At 46.9% G+C, this 21300-nt stretch overlaps 3 protein-coding genes across 5 annotated transcripts in view; 2 read left to right on the forward strand and 1 right to left on the reverse strand.

Moving 5' to 3' along the window:
• Positions 1 to 6219, forward strand: part of RAD54L (RAD54-like (S. cerevisiae)) — a 39594-nt gene extending 33375 nt beyond the window's left edge. For both annotated transcript variants that reach the window (XM_011946822.1, XM_011946813.1), the window contains 7 exons: positions 104 to 234; positions 774 to 884; positions 1037 to 1160; positions 1543 to 1621; positions 1943 to 2122; positions 5563 to 5726; positions 5818 to 6219. In XM_011946822.1, coding sequence (XP_011802212.1) covers positions 104 to 234; positions 774 to 884; positions 1037 to 1160; positions 1543 to 1621; positions 1943 to 2122; positions 5563 to 5726; positions 5818 to 6028 — 1000 coding nt within the window. In that variant the 3' untranslated portion in view covers positions 6029 to 6219. The remainder of the gene's footprint in view (positions 1 to 103; positions 235 to 773; positions 885 to 1036; positions 1161 to 1542; positions 1622 to 1942; positions 2123 to 5562; positions 5727 to 5817) is intronic.
• Positions 6146 to 21300, reverse strand: part of LRRC41 (leucine rich repeat containing 41) — a 26112-nt gene continuing 10957 nt past the window's right edge. For both annotated transcript variants that reach the window (XM_011946804.1, XM_011946797.1), the window contains 7 exons: positions 13423 to 14560; positions 8868 to 9128; positions 8139 to 8303; positions 7935 to 8033; positions 7241 to 7363; positions 6928 to 7003; positions 6146 to 6830 (listed from right to left, as the gene is read on the reverse strand). In XM_011946804.1, the coding sequence (XP_011802194.1) occupies positions 6611 to 6830; positions 6928 to 7003; positions 7241 to 7363; positions 7935 to 8033; positions 8139 to 8303; positions 8868 to 9128; positions 13423 to 14560 (2082 nt within the window). In that variant the 3' untranslated portion in view covers positions 6146 to 6610. The remainder of the gene's footprint in view (positions 6831 to 6927; positions 7004 to 7240; positions 7364 to 7934; positions 8034 to 8138; positions 8304 to 8867; positions 9129 to 13422; positions 14561 to 21300) is intronic.
• The window catches only part of LOC105515052 (cytochrome b-c1 complex subunit 6, mitochondrial), a 23138-nt gene continuing 22438 nt past the window's right edge, over positions 20601 to 21300 (forward strand). Inside the window, exon 1 of the mRNA XM_011946766.1 lies at positions 20601 to 20611. The gene's annotated coding sequence lies outside the window, so the exon portion shown is untranslated. The remainder of the gene's footprint in view (positions 20612 to 21300) is intronic.

The following is a 21300-nucleotide window of genomic DNA, read 5'->3' on the forward strand; positions in this document are numbered from 1 at the left end:
TGGGTCAAAGCCTAGCTCCTGAAGCATGGCTGGACTCTCAAGGTGTTCTCAGAGGACAGGAGGGTGGTCTGGCTTTTTCCACTGACCCAGCTGCCTTTTTTAGGCTGACACCCCTTCAGACTGAGTTATACAAGAGGTTTCTGAGACAAGCCAAACCAGCAGAAGAATTGCATGAGGGCAAGATGAGTGTGTCTTCCCTTTCTTCCATCACCTCGCTAAAGAAGCTTTGTAATCGTGAGTTGGGCTTGTGTCCTGGTGTCCTCTGTGAGAGTGAGCAAGGGAGGGTAGGTTCCTGTAGTGGCCTGGCGACCCTCACTAAAACTTGTCCAGAGTCATACTCATAGAGGCCACATGTGATTCCAACCCTACCCAAGGCACGAACCGTGCATTGTGGACTCTGTTTACCAGACCCTTTGCTTTGGAAAATTGAACTCCTGTCCAGTCCATGCTTGATGACCTGGGATATGTCAACTGTGTTTGTGAGTGCTTGCATGTACACATGCTCATATACAATGTTGGGCAGGAGGAAAAATAACAAAGAAACCTTGCCTGCTCTGTTATAGCTCCCTTCTTGTTGGGAGAACACATTAGTGAGTGAGATTGTCCATCCATTGTCCCAGATGGCACCGACTGTATCCTGTTGGAATTTGGTAGGATGAAGATCAAGCAAGTCTGATATTGAGGAAGGCCTTCTGGGCTAGGCTTCTAGAGGGAATTCTAGTGAACACTGTTCAGAAAACAAAGTAGCTGGGTTTTGTTTTGTTTTCTCCCAGATCCAGCTTTAATCCATGATAAGTGTGTGGAAGAAGAGGATGGCTTTGTGGGTGCCTTGGACCTCTTCCCTCCTGGTTATAGCTCTAAGGCCCTGGAGCCCCAGCTGTCAGGTGACCCTTTTCCTACCAGTATTTGGGCTTCTCTAGGAGGAGGGTGGGAGATTGTCTTTGTGCTAGGGCTGTCCTGTTTCAAGGCAGGATATCAAGAGTGCCTGGGCCATTGGGATAGCCAGTAGGGGATTGCTGGTTGCTGCTCTTCCCAGGTAAGATGCTGGTCCTGGATTACATTCTGGCGGTGACCCGAAGCTGTAGCAGTGACAAAGTAGTGCTGGTGTCGAATTACACCCAGACTTTGGATCTCTTTGAGAAGCTGTGCCGGGCCCGAAGGTAGGAAAGAGCCTAACCAGGATGCCAAAGGGGATGTACCCCTCCCCTACTGCCCCTCTAGTTCTGATTTGTGGGTGTGGGCCAAGATCGGGGCACATAAATGCTTTCCCTGAAGATATCTTCCCTTATTGCTGTGATGGCCCCAGCTCTATCTCCAAGTAGAAGATCCTCTAGTCCTTCAGGTACTCCTTTAGGACAGAGTCTTGGCCTCTAGCTCCCTGCCCCTGCCTTTGGGAGCTTAGGGCCTCAAGCATGGTTATTTCAATCCCTTCAGTAGCTCTCACTCTGCTTTCTTGGGTCTTTTTAAAAAAGTTTTTATTTAAAAATTTTTTTTCCCCAATCACTGAAGCTCTATTTTCTTGGGTCTCAAATCCCCCTTCAGGTACTTATATGTCCGCCTGGATGGCACGATGTCCATTAAGAAGCGAGCCAAGGTTGTAGAACGCTTCAATAGTCCATCGGTAAATGCACATCCCCTGTCCCCACACCACCAATGCAGTATCATCAGAATTAAGGATTGATGGAGAAGCTATAAGGGGTTACCTTGATTTTTTTTTTCTTCTTCTTCCCCTAGTGGATATGGTAGGATTTGGCTGGTTGGTGATGGCTGGGCTGGGAACTGACTTTGTGCGTTGAGAAATTGGCTAGTGAGCAGATAAATTGGTGGCTTTCACAATTGGTGCTGAGTAGTATAGAGGCATGAGAGAGGAGCTGGTTGGGCTGAGCAGGATCCCAGTTTAGACTATAAGAGGTTCCCTTTCTCCTGTTTCTTCTCTTTCCAGAGCCCTGACTTTGTCTTCATGCTGAGCAGCAAAGCTGGGGGCTGTGGCCTCAATCTCATTGGGGCTAACCGGCTGGTCATGTTTGACCCTGACTGGAACCCAGCCAATGATGAACAAGCCATGGCCCGGGTCTGGCGAGATGGTCAAAAGAAGACTTGCTATATCTACCGCCTGCTGTCTGTAAGGATGGTGATAGTAGTCATAGTAGGGGTGGGTTATGGAACCAGACCTTCAGGACCATCTTGTTTCTTAGTGCCTCTCTTTGGCCTTTCTGTCTCTAGCAGTAGCCAAGCTATGGGCCCAGAAGTGAGTCCTTTATTCTTCTGTTCTCCCTCCCCTTCTCTCCACCCCATTCCCTCAAACCATTCTTATTGTGCCATCTGAATACTTGTTCAGTACATCCTTTTCACAGGACACCTGCTTCCCTCATACATGATTTCTGCTGTGTCACCAGCCTTGTAGTCTTCTCTCATCACCTGTCCTATTTGCATTCTCCAAGTTATCAATTATCACCTTCAGACCATCCATCCCATAGTTCCTCTCTTGCAGCTTACGTCGTTGGACTTGACTACCCTCTTTTCTCCCTTGCTGCAGTCCTCTATTCTCTGCTATATTCCTAATTCATTGATGACTTTGGACACTAGCTCAGCCTTCATTTCTTTTCCAAAGCCAGCAATCATACTGGCTGACCTCAAGGACCATGTGGTCATCCAGCACTCTGGCCTTCATGTTTCCTTGACCTCATCTCAATCCCCCTTCATCTTAACTATTCCTAAGGTCACACTGTGGAACTTGTTAGAACCCAAAACCTTAATAATTGTCATTCTACTCTCACTTCTTGTCCTCCTAGCTTTCACATACCTGCTGTATCTGCTTCAGCCTACTGTTCCTGTAGCCTGTCCCCTTGCCACCCTCCCACTCATCTGGCTTGACTTCCTTGTTTATTTAGCCCAGTCTTCCTTGTGCATCCTTTCAGCTACTCTTTTCCCAATACCCATTCCAGTTGGATTATTTGAGCTGTTTTCAGCTTCTACACCAGCTACATTGCATTTACAGGTTGGTACTACCACAAATTCATATTCTTTTTTTGAGGTGGGCCATATCTCATTTCCTTCAACCATTTCAAGCATCTACCATTTCTCTCAAATTTCCTGCCTAACTCATCTTCTTTCTACTCACTCATCAGACTCCTTATACCACTGAACCTACCTTCAAATATACTACTGACTTCCTAATTGCCAAAACAGGAGACTATTGATTTTTCCTCTTTGTGTATCTCACACTGTAACTAATAATCCCTTTAAAAATGCTCTTCTAGGCTGGGTGCAGGAGGATCACTTGAGGCCAGGAGTTTGAGGCTATAGTGAGCTAGGATTGTGCCACTCTATCCTGGGTGACAGAACAGGATCCTGTCTTAAAAAAAAAAAAAAAAATTTTTTTTTTTCATCTTTGGAAACTCCACTCTGGTTCTTCTACCTCTCTGATTACATATAGTCAATGTACTGACAAATCTCTAACTATAAAATTTTAGCCCAGATCTCTTACCCGAGCTGTAAACCCCTATTTCTGTCACTTAATCTACATTTCCACTTAGATTTTTAATGAGCACTTTAGAAGTATCATGACTAAACTCATTCCCCTTCTGATTAATTGATTGATTTTGAGACAGTTTCTTTCTGTTGCCTAAGCCGGAGGACAGTGGCACGATCATGGCCCACTACAGCTTCAACCTCCCACCTCAACCCCCTGAAGTACTGGGGCTACAGGTGTGTGCCACCACACCCGGATAACCTTTTTCTTTATTTTTTGTAGAGAAGGGGTCCTGCTATTTTGCGTAGGCTGGTCTCGAACATCTGGACTCAAGTGATCCTCCCACCTTGGCCTTCCCAAGTGCTGGGATTAACAGCATGAGCCACCATACCTGGCACCCTTTCTGAATGTTGTTCTTAATGGCTCCATTATCCACCCAACCCAAAACTGGGAATAATCTTAGTGGACTATTCTTTTCTCCTAACAACCAGATTCCTACCAGTTTTCACTGATTTTTACCTTCTTGAAATTTCCTTTATCTAACTAACCCTGCTCTCCAAGCCCTCCAGAGGTCATGGTCATCTGTCACTTGGATATTGCAGCAGCTTCCTAATTGTTTACTTCTGTCTTATCCCAACCCATTGTTCACATACTGCTTCCAGAAGGAGCTTTCCAAAAATTCTGATTTTACTTTTCATCCCTTTGAAGACAAGATTAAGGCCTTCAGCATGGCATCCAAGGTTCTTTTTTTTTTGAGATGGAGTCTTGCTCTTGTTGCCCAGGCTGGAGTGCAATGGCACAATCTCGGCTCACTGCAACCTCTGCCTCCTGGGTTCAAGCGATTCTCTTGCTTCTCCTGAGTAGCTGGAATTACAGGTGCCCACCACCACACCTGGCTAATTTTTGTATTTTTAGTAGAGACGGGGTTTCGCCATGTTGGCCAGGCTGGTCTCGAACTCCTGATCTTGTGATCTGCCTGCCTCGGCCTCCCAAAGTGCTGGGATTACAGGCGTGAGCCACTGTGCCTGTCCCCAAGGTTCTTTAATGTGGCCTCTGCTGACTTCCCAGTCTCAGCTCTTACTACACTCCCACCAACCTCTAGTTAGCCTGAACTCCTCAGTCCTCCAATAGGCCAGTAGTATTCCTTTGTTCCTATGCTGGGAATGCCTTTCTTTGTATCTTTTCTTACAAACCATCTATTCATTTTCAAGATTGAGCTTAAGGATAGAGTTTCAAGTTTTCAATACTGTTCTACTCTACCATCCTTATGGACTCCCAGTTATCCTGTACAGATTTCTGTCATTGTATCAACTCTTTAAATGTTTGTCTTTCTCACTATTCTAGGAGCTCAAGGATAGGGGATATATATGATTCTTCTTTGTATCCTAATGTCAGCACAGGGTCTGAAATAGAATAGATACCCAAATGATATTTATTGAATGAATTAGAGTTGGGCTTGGTATGGAAATCTGAAGCTGCAGCAGACAAACCTCAGTTCACCCTGAAGGGATTTAGCCAGGCTCCGGGACCCTTCATTAGTATGGAAAATAGCCTGGGTCTACATGACTATTCATGTCATGTTCTCAGGAGACAGACTGGGAAAATGGGCCTCAGCTGAGTAGAGATAATGCTCTGGGACTCATACTTTTTATTCATATCCCCTTCTCGGGTAGCTGTGTTTCACCCCTTTGGTTTTCCTGCTCCCTTTTTTTTTTTTTTTTTTTTGAGACGGAGTCTCACTCTGTCACCCAGGCTGGAGTGCAATGGCCAGATCTCAGCTCAATGTAAGCTCCGCCGCCCGGGTTTACGCCATTCTCCTGCCTCAGCCTCCCAAGTAGCTGGGACTACAGGCGCCCGCCACCTTGCCCTGCTAGTTTTTTTTTTTTTTTTTTGTATTTTTTTAGTAGAGATGGGGTTTCACCGTGTTAGCCAGGATGGTCTCGATCTCCTGACCTCGTGATCCGCCCGTCTCAGCCTCCCAAAGTGCTGGGATTACAGGCTTGAGCCACCATGCCCAGCCTTTCTGCTCCCTTTTTATGGGGATGGCTAAGCACTGTATCCCTTGACATTTCACACCCGCTCTTCCCCAGGCAGGGACCATTGAGGAGAAGATCTTCCAGCGTCAGAGCCACAAGAAGGCACTGAGCAGCTGTGTGGTGGACGAGGAGCAGGATGTAGAGCGCCACTTCTCTCTGGGCGAGTTGAAGGAGCTGTTTATCCTGGATGAAGCTAGCCTCAGTGACACACATGACAGGTGGGGAAGTGCCCTCACCATTATCTCTAAGCTACCCACACAGCAGGGAGATGGGATCCGTAGTGACTTCAGCTGTGCCTTCTTTCCCTAGGTTGCACTGCCGACGCTGTGTCAACAGCCGTCAGATCCGGCCACCCCCTGATGGTTCTGACTGCACTTCAGACCTGGCTCAGTGGAACCACTGCACTGATAAGCGGGGGCTCCAGGATGAGGTACTCCAGGCTGCCTGGGATGCTGCCTCCACTGCCATCACCTTCGTCTTCCACCAACGTTCTCATGAGGAGCAGCGGGGCCTCCGCTGATAACCAGCTGGTCTGGGTGTAGCTCTTAGAGGAAGGAGATAGGGAAAAGGGGTTCCTTGCCCCACAGGGCCCTGTTGAATTTTGTTCTCTGGGAGAAAATCATCAAGAAGGGCTGCATGATGTTTGCCCAAAATTTATTTTATAAGAAAAACTTTTTTGGTTAAAAAAAAGAATAAAGGTATGAAAGGGTTTGAGGCCTGAGAGCAGTGTGGTAAGCCCAGCAGGGAAGAAGCCCCCTATACTTCTCTAAAGCCTGGGTGCCTGCTTGAGGAGGGAAGGCAGGAACCCAGGGGCAGGGGAGGGCGTCTCTTCAGCAATGATGATGACCACTGTAACCTCCTGGCCCAGGGTTCCCAGCATACTGAGTAAGGGGCCCAAAGACACTAAACCCAGCTGTGAGAATGCCTCTTTGCTGGGCCTCATCAAGGCCTCCAGGACCTCAGTGCAAGGGAAGAAGGAAAAAAGAGACAAAAGGTGACAGAAAGAGAAAGAAAGAACTGGTGGTTGGGGTTCTGGGCAGCCCATGCTTCAGCCCCTGCAAGCTGATGGTACCGAGCATGAGACTGTGAGGTATGGGCCCCATCACATGGTGCTAACATAATCTGCGAAGGCCTGGGATGAGTCCCATGAGTCGCTAACCACATGGCAGGTAGCCCGGAGTCGCCGGATAGCTTCCCTGGCTGTGACTGCATCCTGGTCCAGCCAGTTTTGGAAGAGGCGCAGGTGACCAAAGGCTCCACGGCCCCAGCGCTCCAGCCGCTTGGCAAACTCCAGAAGCCCATCTGGCTTGATGCAGTTGGAACTGGTAGGGTGAGATGGATTAGATATCCAGGAAGCAGCAAATTCCTGGTCTGTATCTCTGTAGCCCCATCCCTTGTTTTGCCCCTCCCCTCATGTACCTGATGTCCAGCTGACAGAGAGAGGAGGATGAATCCTCTGAGAAAACATCTGCCAAGGCCAGCAGGCCAGCATTGCCTGGAAAGAAGGGGAGAAGTGCCTGTCACCTCCACCCAAGAACAGGGAACAAGGGTATCCCAACCCACTCTGGCTGGGGAGAAGCCCAGCCCTGCTGGTTCCTGAAGCCCCAGCACAGAAATATCTGTATTCCAACTCCCATGTTCCCAATGGAGAGGTCTTTGCCTTTATCCAGTGAGTTTTTAGGTCAAAGGCCTAGCTCCTTTCCCCTCTGCCTCCCCAGGGTCTGGCCCCCACCCAGGCGGTTCCCTGGCAGCCGGAGGCCCTTCAGTGTGGAGTTGCCCTTCATAGCAGCAACCATCTCAGGCAGAAATTGGGCTGGGCGCTTCTCAAACAGACGGCAGAAGGAGAAGGTAATCTCTGTCAAGAAAAATTATAGTAAATTCTGATGGCTGTATTAGGACTGGTGCCGCCCCCTCCAGCCCAGTTGGCCCTAGCAAGCGGTATTAACATTGTATAGGCCCAAAAAGAGGAAGGAATTTTTCTAGACTCCATGCAAGGCTGGAACTAAATCAGAATCCAAACCAAAGACTGAACCTAAATGTTCACTATTAGGAGGTTCTCTGCATGGACAATTCTCCATTCACTTCCTTCTTTCCCTATCACTGACCACCCTCTATGCGGGGTTGGGGATCAGAGAAAAGTCTATGAAGGGAGCCTGGCACAGTACATTTTGCCCCACCACCACCATTTTGTCCACCTCTGAAAGGTAAGAGCAACTTCTGGGTGAGGCACTCTAAAAGCAATTTTTCATGTTTAGCAGAGGAGGAATTGAGGTTGGGGCTTTTAGAAGGAAAGTCATGCAGGTTCTATATCCATTTTATAGTTGAGGACACAAGGCCAAGAAAGAAACAGTGGTTTGCTCACTCAGATAATGGCAGAACCACAGTGAAGACCCAGGAAATGTCCAGGTTCTGAATGAGGAACTTACCTTGCAGAGTCAGATTCTGTAGCAAAAAGAGCACCTCGCTCTGACAGTCAGCCAGATTCATGTCATGGAAGCTCAGTCTTTTCAGGGCTAGGTTGTACTCTGGATAGGAGGCAGAGATCATGGACCATGGACCTTAGCTTTCCTAGAGAACAGTGCTAGGTCCCCACCTACTCCTCTCCCTTCACCATTCTGGCTGGGTCCTACCTTTGAGTGTTTGCAAAACAAGCCCAAAATCCTGGGGAGAGGCAAAGGTGGCACTATCCAGGGACAGCTGCTGCAGAGAACCCGAGGCCTTCAGAACGGAGCACAGCAGTGGGGCTGGCTGGGCTCCCCGTGGAAATCCCATCTCCAACTGCTCCAGGCAGTTTTCTGGATATGGTGGGGAAAGAAGATTCCAGCTGGCCATCTCTACCTCACTCCCATAGTAGGGCCTATCCTGTTCTTAAGGGATTCATCTAAAAAATTATTTATTCATTCACTTGTTGAATGTCTACCATATGTCAGCACTGTGCTAGATTCTGGATATTGAGCACTAAATAAGAGATTTAATCCTTGCCCTGGTAGAACTTTTAGACCAGGAAGACAGGCTACCCAGACAAGCAAATAAAGTATGCAGAGTGGTGGGATAGGAGACATACAAGAACTAAGGGAACATACAGCAGGGGAACTAATCCAGTCTAAAGGTCAGTTCTTTTCCTTTTCTGGAGACCAAGCTGCCTTGGTCACTCTCTGCAGGTCTTATGGTGGTTTAGGCCCTGTCTAGCTCAAGAGTATCTTAGTGGCAAGCTCTAAAGGGGAACAGATTCCAGATAAGCCAGGAATGAGTGATAGAGGAGGTCCTTCCCCTTTCCTCATACGAATGCATCTGCACGTTTGTGTGGGGATACACGTGCATGCACACACACAAACACACACACACACACAGTGCTTCACCTGGTATCTCCTCATCGCCTATTATGAGGCTAGGGGGTCCTGCATTCCCTGGCACACCAGGGTTGTCCCGCTGGCTTGGGTGGTCAACACGAATAGAGAGGACCCGTAGCAGGGGCAGTGCTCGCACGATAGCACGTGTCAGCTCCAGGATGGGCAGTGGTGAGAACAGGTCACTGAGATGCAGGGCACGGAGGCGACATCCAGCCTGGCCTGACAGGGCCCGCAGGCTGTCTAGCAGGCGGAAGATGTTAGAGCCCAGGCCTATGGCAAGAAAGAGATTAAGTCAGAACCATGTGGGAGTGTCAGCAGGGGTAATATATTCAAATACAACTCCAAATACTTTTGGTTACTAGCAAATCTCTTGGGTTTTGGATCAGCTTATTTGAACCCATTTGTCTTCACTACTCATCCATGTCTTGCTTTTTCCTTAGGTAACCAGCAAACTGAGGTCTGCTGTTTTGGGCTATGCCCATGAGAAGCATCAGTCAGGGCAGAGTCACAAAATTTAGAAGATACGATATGGTGAGGCAGCATGTGGCTACTAGCTGAATGACAGGCCCAGACAGTAGCAGGTCTCTGGATTTCTGGGTTCTGAGTAGTTTTCTGAAGAAACTGGCCTTGAAGGAAGTTTTAGACAGAGGGAGAAGACATAGTCAAGAGTCCCAGTTAGTTGGGAGCAGTGGCTCACGCCTGTAATCCCAACACTTTGGGAGGCCAAGGTGGGCAGATCACTTGAGGCTAAGAGTTCCAGACCAGCCTGGCCAACATGGTGAAACCCTATCTCTACCAAAAATACAGAAATTAGCTGGGCTTGGTGGCACATGCCTGTAGTCCCAGCTACTGGGGAGGCTAAGGCAGGAGAATCACTTGAACCCGGGAGGTGGAGGTTGCAGTGAGCCGAGATCACACCACTGCACTCCAGTCTGGGTGACAGAGCAAGACTCTGTCTCAAAAAAAAAAAAAAAAAAAAATCACAGCTTGGAGAGTGCAAGGCATGAATGGGACGCTTGCTTGTTTGGCTACATGAGGCTCAGGAAACAGCTCTAGAGGGCAGGGCTTTGAAGGCCACATTATGGAAAGGCAAAGGGATGGTTTAATCTCATAGGCAATAGGAAGCACCTAAAAACTATGGAGAGTGACAGTGACCCAACGGGGAATACTTTAGAAGAATCAATGGGTAGGAATGGGGCAGAAAAAAAATAACCAAATCCCACCAGATGGACTAGGATCCAGGAAGGTTAGTTGCTTAATGCCACAGGCAAATAATTCCTTGGACTATGCAGGCTCCTGTTCATTCATTCATTCAACTAAACTACCCAGGGCCTACTAAATATCAAGTTTTTTGTTAGACACTAGTGAGCAGAACATTGCTTTTTTTTCTTACATAGCTTGATAATGTGATGGAAACTGGGGGAATAAAGTACTATGGAATTACAGAGGATGGGTACCTAGTCCAGCTTACATCAGTAAAGGCACTCCAGCTAAGTCCTAAAAAACATAAAGGAGACAGGCTAAAATTTAGGAAGAATGATTGTGGCAGAGGCAACTTGGCATATGTAGAGTCCTGAAGGAGAACAAAAAAATTTCATAATGGCTGGTGTGAGAGTGTGAAGGGGGGAAGCATTCAAGATACAACTATAGGCCAGGTGTGGTGGCTCACACCTATATAATACCAGCACTTTGGGAGGCTGAGGTAGGCAGATCACCTGAGGTCAGGAGCCCGAGACCAGTCTGGCCAACATGGTAAAACCCTGTCTCTACTAAAAATACAAAAATTAGCTGGGTATAGTGGTGTGTGCCTGTAATCCCAGCTATTGAGGCAGTAGAATTGCTTCGACCTGAGAGGTGGAGGTCACAGTGAGCCAAGATTGCACCATTGCATTCCAGCCTGAGTGACAAGAGTGAGACTCCATGTCAAAAAAAAAAAAAAGATACAATCATAGGGGTAACCAGGAGTGAGAACATGAATGACCCCTAAGTAAAATTAAGCAATATGGTGAGGGGAAGCCATTGAAAGCTGTTTGCATGAATGAATGACAGGGTCATTTTTGACTGATTTTTGAAAGAATCAAGACTGCATTTTTCAAAGGATGCTTGGGCTGCAGTGCGGATAATGGATTTGTATGGCATGAGTAAGGAGTCCGGAGGAACTGCTGAAATTAGTTCAGGTAGGGAATAATGGTAGCTTGAATTAAGGACGTGGAGATAAATAAATATATTTAACAAATTATAAAGATAGGGCTGGGCGTAGTGGCTCATGACTATAATCTCAGCAGTGAAGGAGGCTGAGGTTGGCAGATCACTTGAGGCCAGGAGTGCAAGACCAGCCTGGCTGGGGAAACCCTGTCCTTACTAAAAATATAAAAACTAGCCCAGTGTGGTGGTACATGCCTGTAATTCCAGGTACTTGGGAGGTTGAGGCACGAGAATCACTGGAACCCAGAAGGTAGAGGTTCCAGTGAGCTGAGATTGCACCACTGCACTCCAGCCTGGGTGACAGCAAGACTGTCTCAAAAAGGAAAACAGAAAGATAGGACCTCATGAGCAAATGTGTGGAATAAGACAATACAGGTTTCTTTGGGCAAGTGAGTAAACTAATGTCATTGAGAACAGAAGGATCGGTATAGTGTGAAGGTGCATTCAAGTTGGATGTAATGAGTTGGGGGGGCGTGTTGTGGGTTATGAAGTGGTCATGTCTATTAGCTGGATAAATGGGTCTAGAAGGTCAAGAGAAAGATCTGGGGTAATGTCACATAATGGGGAATCTTTAGCATAGTTGGCCTTTGAAACCACAGGAATGGATGAAATTGTCCAAGAAGGGTGCATAAAGTGGGAAAGCTCTGAGGAACTCTGAATAAGCGAGGGGAGGAGAAAACTTTTTTTTTTTGAGACGGAGTCTTGTTCTGTTGCCCAGGTTAAAGTGCAGTGGCACGATCTCCAGTCACTGCAACCTCAGCCTCCTGAGTAGCTGGGATTACAGGCACCCACCACCATACCTGGCTAATTTTTGTATTTTTAGTAGAGACGGGGTTTCACCATCTTGGTCAGGCTGGTCTTGAACTCCTGACCTCGTGATCCACCTACCTTGACCTCCCAAAGTGCTGGGATTACAGGCAGGAGCCACTGTGCCTGGCCAAGAAAACATTTTTTAAGATTGTGAAAAAAAAAATTAATGAAGATTAATAGCAGTAAATCCTGCCAAGAAGAGTTACTGAAAAGTATACATTGAATCTAGTAACAAGGAGGACCTTGGAGACATAGGTCCTTGTCAGTGCAGTAGTAGGGGTATAAGAGGCTGGAAGGGGCTGTGAGTAAGAGAAGTGGAAACAGTACAGATAACTAAGGTTGTGAAGAATAGGAGGTAATAGTTAAGAGTTTATTAATATGGCATAGAGGGAGGTGGTGGTGGCAGTTTTTGGTGGAGACCTGTTAAGATGCTGGTAGGAGAGAGACAGTGGAAAGGAGACAGATAGTATAAATAGTTGTTTGAAAGCATGGATCTGCAGTCTGGTTGCCTGGGTTTGAATCCTAGCTCTATAATTGCTAGGTTATCCTGAGGAAGTCACTTGCCCTCATAGCGTTGTAAGGATTAAATTGTTAGATCAAATTATCAAGAATACTTAAAATATGCCAGACACATACTAAGCAGTATATAAAAATTAGTTTGAGAAACAAGCTTCCCTAAGAAGGTAGGATGCTCGTTTCTCAAACTGATAATTTTTATATACTTTGTTGTGAAGCCCTATGCATCTAGAGCACAGGTGGGAGAATTAGCCTTAGAAAGGATGGTGTTCTCTTCCATTCTAGTGAAGGATGAGTGCAGATGGAGAGTTTATAGGCTGCTTAGCAAGCTGAAGAAACTCATGTGTGATGGCTTCTATTTTCTCAGTGAAGTAGGTGAGGTCATCCCTGAGAAGGGAAAAGGAGGGTTTGGAAGTGGTAGGAATGGGAGCTGATGTTGCAAAGCACAGTGAAAGTTCATATGAGGTTAATGATCATGAATGTATAGTAGCACTGATTTGCACAGTTGTATGATTTTCCTCTAGCAGTGCTCAGCAACCTAGGCAGATTGCTGGGTTTAGCCAGAGTTGAGGTTTTGCTAGCTGGGCACAAGCAGGAGGGAAATGAGGACTGAGGATTGCTTTGCAGGTTGTTAGTCTGATAAGAAATTGTGTCCCACACCTTGTCTGGACAGCTGCTCTAATATGACTGGTGAGGTCAAACTGTAGCCCTGCCTGGGCATGCATATACTATACTGCTCCCACCTGCCCTTGGATTGCCTTCCATATCTAAAATGTATTCATTCTTCAGATTCCAGCTGGCTTGTCTCATTGCCCCTCAGGAACCCCTGCTTTTAACAACTAATCAAGTGTATAGACTTTATGTTCCTCTCTTCTAGCACTGACAGTCTCCCCTGCTGTGAGGCATACAAGTCTTCCTCTCTAACCTCCTGATCATACCCCCAATTTGCCCCTCCCACCTCCCCAGAATTAGCCACACAGCTAGTGCTTGCTAGGCAATCCAAGCCCAATCCCTGCCACTCCAGGGTGCTCACCATTGTAGGAGAGTGTGAGGCTCTCCAGTGACACCCAGGAGCTCAGCAGGTGGCATAGTGTCAGGGCTGCCTCTGTGGAGAGTGGAACTGTGAATAGCTCCAAGGTGGAGATGCTGCGGAATCTTTGTGAAGCTTCCAGTGCTGGAAGCCCCAGGCAGCTGGGATTTGATCCATCCAAAGCTCCACAAGCCACTTCCCCAATCTCCATCTCTTCACCATCCTCCTTCTCGCCAGCCACAATAAAAACAAAGTCATACAGGTCTTCAGACTCTGCACCAGGCCCCTGACGGGTGCGAGCACCCTTCTTCCCTGCAGCTCGCTTGAACCGCTTTAGGGGCTTAGGCTGTGGGGCTGAGCTAGCTGGTGCCCGTTTGTATGAGGATGTAGAAGAGGAGGCAGAGGAAGTGGCTGCTGGAGCAGAAGGTGGCCGCTTGGTGCCAGGAGCCTCATGGGAGGTGGCTGGGGGGTGCAGCTCCCTCTTAAGGTCTGTTCCGCCTGCTGTCAGGCTCTCCTGTGTGCTCCGGCGTGTTACCCGAGTGGCAGGTGCAGCTCTGGGCATCTGCTTGGCTTCACTCTTACGCCGGCTAGCCATCAGGGCTGCAGCACATCGCTCAGCAGCATCCCGGCGGGGCCGACGTGAGCCCAATAAGAGGGACCCTTCATCTCGGGATGGGGCCCGGCCTCGGGAGGCCTCTCCACAGAGGCGGCAGGGTGGGCCACCAGGCCCTGGTTGCCAGAAGCCAGCACTCATGGTGAGAATAAGGATGAAAAGGGCTGACTCAGGCACAGGCCAGGAGTATAGGGACACTTGACTGACAGCCCCATGGTGAATGAGCTGATGCAACAGCTGCCGAAGTGACTGCTGAGCAGCCACATCAGAGAACAGCAGGTGGCGGAACTTGAGCGTGTGCAGGGAGCTGGCCAAGGTCTCCAGAACCCTGCGGTTGGGCTCAGCCACCAGCTCGGTTGCACCCTGCAGCATGTTACAGATGGTGAGCTGTCGGACATGGCGGGAGCTGTGCAGAAGAGGCGAGAACCGCTGATCACAAAGACGCCTGTCAGAAGACACATCAATGGTCCCACGTAGAACATGGGAAAAAAAGGCCTCCATAAACTTGGCTCGCCAACATGTCACACTCTGAAAAGAAGAAAACATGCCAGACAGCCATGACATATCCATGAAACTGTCCAAATTTCCTTCTCCTCCAATAGCAAACTATTTAGTGAGTCAGGCAACACTCTACAAATTCATTTAATCTTCACATCTCTGAGGTATGTATTATTATTAGCCCTAATTCACAGGTAAAACTGAGGCACAAAGAGGTTATCACCTGTGGTCACACAGGTAAGTGGTTGGATTATTTGAACCCAGGAAATCTGGTTCCAAAGACCATGCTTTTATTATAGTGCCTCCACTGAAACACCCCTGTAAGTTCTTCCATGTTTGTTTCTAGAACCTTACCCCAATTTTTTTTTCTTTTTCCTTTTTTTAAAGATAGACTTTCACTTTGTAGCCCAGGCTGGAGTGCAGTGGTGTGATCTCAGCTCACTGCAACTTCTGCCTCCCAGGTTCAAGTGATTCTTGTGCCTCAGCCTCCGGAGAAACTGGGATTACAGGCGCCCACCGCATCTGGCTAATTTTTGTATTTTTTTTAGTAGAGATGGGGTTTCACCATATTGGCCAGGCTGGTCTTGAACTCTAGACCTCAAGTGTTCCACCCGCCTTGCCCTCCCAAAGTACTGGGATTATAGGCATGAGCCACCACGCCCTGCCCCTTATCCCAACTTAATTCTTACCACCACTAGCCCCTTATCACCTCACACCTGACCACTAGCTTCCTGATTACTCTCCCTGTCCCCAAAGTGGTGCTGTAAAACACTAATAACATCATACTGCATTAAAACACCCGATGTCTCCCTACTGCCCTTCCACCCTCTGCCTGAGAAGCTTTATTTCCCACATCTTGCTTATGAGAATGCTTTGCTCTAGCCACACTGGTCACCCCATGGACCCAAACCTGCCTATGTCCTTTCCCACATCTACCAGAAATGTCTCCATTGCTGAACTAGACTTCCTGAAAGGACTTAGAAACATGTCATTTGAGACTGTCTCTTGTTGGGACTCCTCTGACACTGTGACTACTCAAGACTAAGATGCTGGTATGTTGTCTCATGGTGTTGAGTCCCTTTGCCTGTGTACATGTCTTATCCCAGCCACATTAGAAATTCTTAGAAAGCGGGAATCATATCTTGATTTGTTTCTTCCAAGGCAACAGTTATTTGCTTTGATGGATAGGAAATCTCATCAGACTATTCTGCACTTGATCTTAGCCAAAAGGCCAAGAAGCGATTCATCAGACTATTCTGATATGTTTAATATAACTCTGAACGCAAGTGATTCTCAGCCTTTGGTGCACATCAGAATTCCCTATGGAGCTTTTCTTCCCCAAAATTCATATACCAAACACCCAGACTTGGTGATTCTGTGTTACATCTCAGGTAAGGTCCAGACATTTTTATTGTTTGAACCATCCCAGATGATTCTGATGTACATCAGAGGTTAGGAATTACTGCTACCTAATCCAGAAGGGCACATCGAGACAAAGACAGGTACCAGACCCCAACGTTTCTAATTTAAGATGATCCCTAAGTCATCTCAGGGGCAGTAGAAAGTCAAGTCCCAGCTCTTTCAGTGTCCACTGGATTTCTCTGAACCTCTTCCCTCATCTGCAAAATGTGGATAAACCTGCTTCACAGGATTGTTGTGAAGATCAAAATGAAGTAGTACAAATTAAAGCACTTTGTAATCTGTAAAATATAAAAAATGTTACTGCTGCTGCCACTGCTATTAACCTGGACGGGATATGAAATGGAGGCAGAGCCTGTTAAGCATGGTGCTCATTCAGACTAAAGCCAAGGCTGTGGGGGCCTGAGGTTCCCCAAGACTAAAACATTTCTTTGGTCCTTACCCTGCCTCCATGCATTCCTCCATACTGGAGTGACCCTCAGTTCCTATTTGAGGTTCTCAGAAGGAACTAGGCCTCTGCTGTCCTCAAGCAAAAGTGTCATTCCTGTTGCCTTAGCTATTTCCCCAGACTCCACTTACTGTGGTAATAATTAGGAATGACTTCCTGCTTGAAATAACTGCATAGCAGCAACACAGAAAGGCCTTGCTCATCAGCAGCAGGACACTGAGGGCAGGAAAAACTACCTGGCAACCAAATCTCTGCTCAGCTTTGAGTGAAGGCAAAGAAGGTATCCTTGGGTCCTACCTCACACTAGCACTTTTCCTACAGATTTGCTGCCCACACCCCGTATTGAAAAACACTTGCCAGTAACCTTAGCAAGGCTTCAGCTTTACAAGTGAGCTAGTCAGATGGTTATTACAATATCTGGCCTAAAATATGGACAAAATGGTGAGCCAAGATATTGTGGCTGTTTCTGGCTATAAGAGGCACAGGGGAAATGTATGTTAGATAAGTAAATACTGGACTTTTTCAGACATGTTAATGGTTGATTAAGTCAATGGGAGACAATATTTGGAACACTCCAGACACAACTGCAGTGAGCAGCATGACACAGGGATCAGGAACATGCACTCCAGAAGCAGGCTGCTTCAACTTGAATCTGGGTCCGCCATTCACTAACTGTAACTTAGGCAAGTCATTTCACCTCTTTCTGCCTTACTTTCATCATCTATAAAGTGGAAAATCACTATATACTGACATCATAGCATTTTTGTGACAGTTAAATGAGTAAAGTTACGACAGCTCTCAGTGGCTTCTTTCTCACAAACTAATGTACGAGCAGACAGAAGATCACGAAGTTTTATTTCATCACCACTCTTAAGAAGAATCTATGCTAAAATTCGAAGCTGAGAGATGCTTGAGATCTAGTCCAAACCACTCATTTTATGGACTCGTATGCTATCACGATGCAAAGTGATTTAGTACTTTGTTTTCTGTGAGGGTAAGGGAAATGAGGCATGATCAATGAAGTGAAGTGACATTTGCCCCAACACAATCTTTGGCCCATCCTCAATGGGCTGGCAGGGGAAGAGGAAGTGTGTGTACAAACTAGGGAGGGCTAAACATCTTGTGCTAACTTGTTAGAGCTAACAATATTCACAAACTATATGTTGTTCATTGTTTTGCCGATACCAGAAATATTTTGTGTGGATAGAGAAGCAAATGAAAAATCATGGACCAGGCATGGTGACTCATGCATGTAATCCCAGCACTTGGGATGCCAAGGCAGGCAGATTGCTTGAGTCCATGAGTTTGAGACCAGCCTGGGCAACGTGACAAAACCCTATCTCTACTAAAAATAGGAAAAGTTTAGCCGGGCATGGTGGTGCACGCCTATAATCCAGCTGCTTGGGAGGATGAGGTGGGAGGATTGCCTAAGCCTGGGAGGTTGAGGCTGCAGTGAGCCAAGATCGTGCCACTGTACTCCAGCCTGGGCAACTGGAGTGAGACCGTCTCAAAAAAAGGGTAAACTAACTCTGGAGTATTTACGTATATGAGAGTAGCTACATGTATTTGTTTTTACAACATTGAGACAATTCTGAACAGTTTCAAATGCTGGGCTTTTAAAACATACCATGTATTCAAATGTTTTTAGAATATTTTATTTTGAAAATGTATACCATATGTAATAATACTTGCTGTATTGAATATTTCCATTGTTTCTAGCTTTTTTTTTTTTTGAGACAGTTTTTCTGTCGCCCTGGCCTGGGCTGGAGTGCAGTGGTGGGATATTAGCTCATTGCAACCTCTGCCTCCCGGGTTCAAGCAATTCTCATGCCTCAGCCTTCCAGTAGCTGGGACTACAGGTGCATACCACCTTGTCCAGCTAATTTTTTGGTATTTTTTAGTAGATGGGGTTTTGCCATGTTGGCCAGGCTGGTCTCAAACTCCTGAGCTCAGTTGATCTGCCTGCCTTGGCCTCCCAAAGTGTTGAGATTACAGGTATAAGCCACCATGCCTGGCCTGTTTCTAGGTTTTGGTTTTTTTTTTTTTTTTAGACATTCTCGCTCTGTTGCCTAGGCTGGAGTACAGTGGCATGATCTCAGCTCACTCCCAAGCTGGGATTACAGGCATGTGCCACCATGCCTGGCTAATTTTTGTATTTTTGGTAGAGATGGGGTTTCGCCATGCTGGCCAGGCTGGTCTTGAACTCCTGACCTCAGGTGATCCACCTGCCTCGGCCTCCCAAAGTGCTGGGATTACAGGTGTAAGCCACCATCATGCCCAGCCTAAATTTTCTGGGGAGGAGAGGGTCTCTGTCAGCCAGGCTGGAGTGCAGTGGTGCTATTATAGTTCACTGCAGCCTCAACCTCCTGGGCTCCTCAGCTTCCCAATTAGCTGGGAGGTACATGCCAACAAGCCCAGCTAATTTTTAAAATTATTGCAGGCTGGCCACAGTGGCTTATACCTGTAATCCCAGCACTTTAGGAGGCCAAGGCCAGGGGATCACTTGAGGTCAGGAGTTCGAGACCAGCCTGGCCAATGTGGTGAAACCTCGTCTCTACTAAAAATACAAAAAGTAGCCAGGCCTGGTGATAGGCGCCTGTCATCTCAGCTACTTTGGAGGCTGAGGCAGGAGAATCACTTGAACCTGTGAGGCAAAGGTTGCAGTGAGCCAAGATCATACCACTGCACTCCAGCCTGGGTGACAGAGAGAGACTCTGTCTCAAAAAAAAAAAAAAAAAAAAAAATTACTGCAGGGATGGGATCTCCCTGTGTTGCCCAGACTGGTCTCGAATTCGTGGGCTCAAGTGATCCTCTTGCCTTGGTGTTCTAAAGTCTGGAATTACAGGTAAGAGCCACCATACCCAGCCAGCCTAAATATTTTAAAGTCTGAACAAATATTACCAGATTGCCTACCAAGAAAGTTACAACAATTTCTGTTACCACCAACAGCATATTAAAATGCAAATTTCACCCACCCATGGCCAAACCTAGGCATTACCTTTGCAATGAAAACCAAATCAAAACAAGACTTTACTAAACTAAGCAGTGAAATTTTACTTCCTCAGTTTTATCATGAGACTTAACATTTTTCACTTTACTGGGGATTTTTGTATATTTCGTGATGTGTCCAAATCCTTACTCATTTTACTGGGATATTTGTCTTTTTCTTATTTTGTGTCCCTTTGTTTTGCAAATATTGTTGCAAATGTTCTTTCACAGTGTATCTACCTTTTAAAATTTGGTTATGGTGTTGGCATTTTTTTTTTAAATTTAATTAATACAAAGTCCTAAAGATAGTGTTAATATTTTATGTGGTTAAATATGTCTGTATTTTCTTTCTTGGTTCTGTGCATTTAATAATTAGCACAGCCGGGCGCGGTGGCTCAAGCCTGTAATCCCAGCACTTTGGGAGGCCGAGACGGGCGGATCACTAGGTCAGGAGATCGAGACCATCCTGGCTAACACGGTGAAACCCCATCTCTACCAAAAAATACAAAAAACTAGCCGGGCGAGGTGGCGGGCGCTTGTAGTCCCAGCTACTCGGAGGCTGAGGCAGGAGAATGGCGGGAACCTGGGAGGCAGAGCTTGCAGTGAGCTGAGATCCGGCCACTGCACTTCAGCCTGGGCAACAGAGCGAGACTCTGTCTCAAAAAAAAAAAAAAAATTAGCACTCTTGGCTGGGTACAGTGGCTCACACCTGTAATCCCAGCACTTTGGGAGGCCGAGGCGGGTGGATCACAAGGTCAAGAGATGGAGACCATCCTGGTCAACATGGTGAAACCTCGTCTCTACTAAAAATGCAAAAATTAGCTGGGTGTGGTGGCGCATACCTGTAGTCCCAGCTACTACTAGGGAGGCTGAGGCAGGAGAATAACTTGAACCTAGGAGGCAGAGGTTGCAGTGAGCTGAGATCACACCACTGCACTCCAGCCTGGCAACAGAGCGAGACTTCATCTCAAAACAAAACAAAACAAAGTTAGTACTCTCTCCATCCTGAGATTAGGATGGTCACTTTTATTATATTTTTAGTTGTGCTCTTTTTTTTTTGAGACAGGGTTATGATACTGGAGTGCAGTGTCATGATCATCGCTCACTGTAGCCTTGACCGACCCCTGACGCTCAGTTGATCCTCCTGCCTCAGCCTCCCGAATAGCTGGGACTAGAGGCGTACACCAGCACACCCAGCTAACTTTTGTATTTTTTGTAGAAACAAGGTTTTGTCATGTTGCCCAGGCTGTTCTCAAACTCCTGGACTCAAGCGATCTAACCACCTTGGCCTCCCAAAGTTTTTCTGGGACTGTAGGTGTGAGCCATCACACCCAGGCTGATTTGTGCTTTTACTTTTTTTTGTTTATTGGTTTTATTATTTTTGGAGACAGAGTCTCACTCTGTCACCCAGGCTGGAGTGCAATGGAGCAATCTAGTCTCACTGCAACCTCTGCCTCCTGGGTTCAAGTGATTCTCATGCCTCAGCCTCCCAAGGAGTTTGGATTACAGGTATGCACCACCACGCCCAGCTAATTTTTGTATTTTTATTTTTTATCTTTATTTTTTTGAGTCGGAGTCTCACTGTGTCACCCAGGCTGGAGTGCAGTGGTAAAATCTCAGCTCACTGCAAACTCTGCCACCTGCGTTCAAGCAATTCTACTGCCTCAGCCCCCCAAGTAGTAATCCCAGAGTAGCTGGGATTACAGGCATGCACCACCACACCTGAGTTTCAGAAGAGACAGGGTTTGACCATGTGGGCCAGGCTCGTCTCAACTCCTGACCCTCAAGTGACCTGCTCACCTTGGCCTCCCAAAGTACTGGGATTACAGGTATGAGCCCTGGTGCTCGGCCTAAGTTTTGTATTTTTAGTAGAGATGGGGTTTCACCATGTTGGCCAGGCTGGTCTCAACTCCTG

Source organism: Colobus angolensis, unplaced genomic scaffold, assembly GCF_000951035.1.
Source record: "Colobus angolensis palliatus isolate OR3802 unplaced genomic scaffold, Cang.pa_1.0 Scaffold106, whole genome shotgun sequence".
Classification (NCBI taxonomy): Eukaryota; Metazoa; Chordata; class Mammalia; order Primates; family Cercopithecidae; genus Colobus; species Colobus angolensis.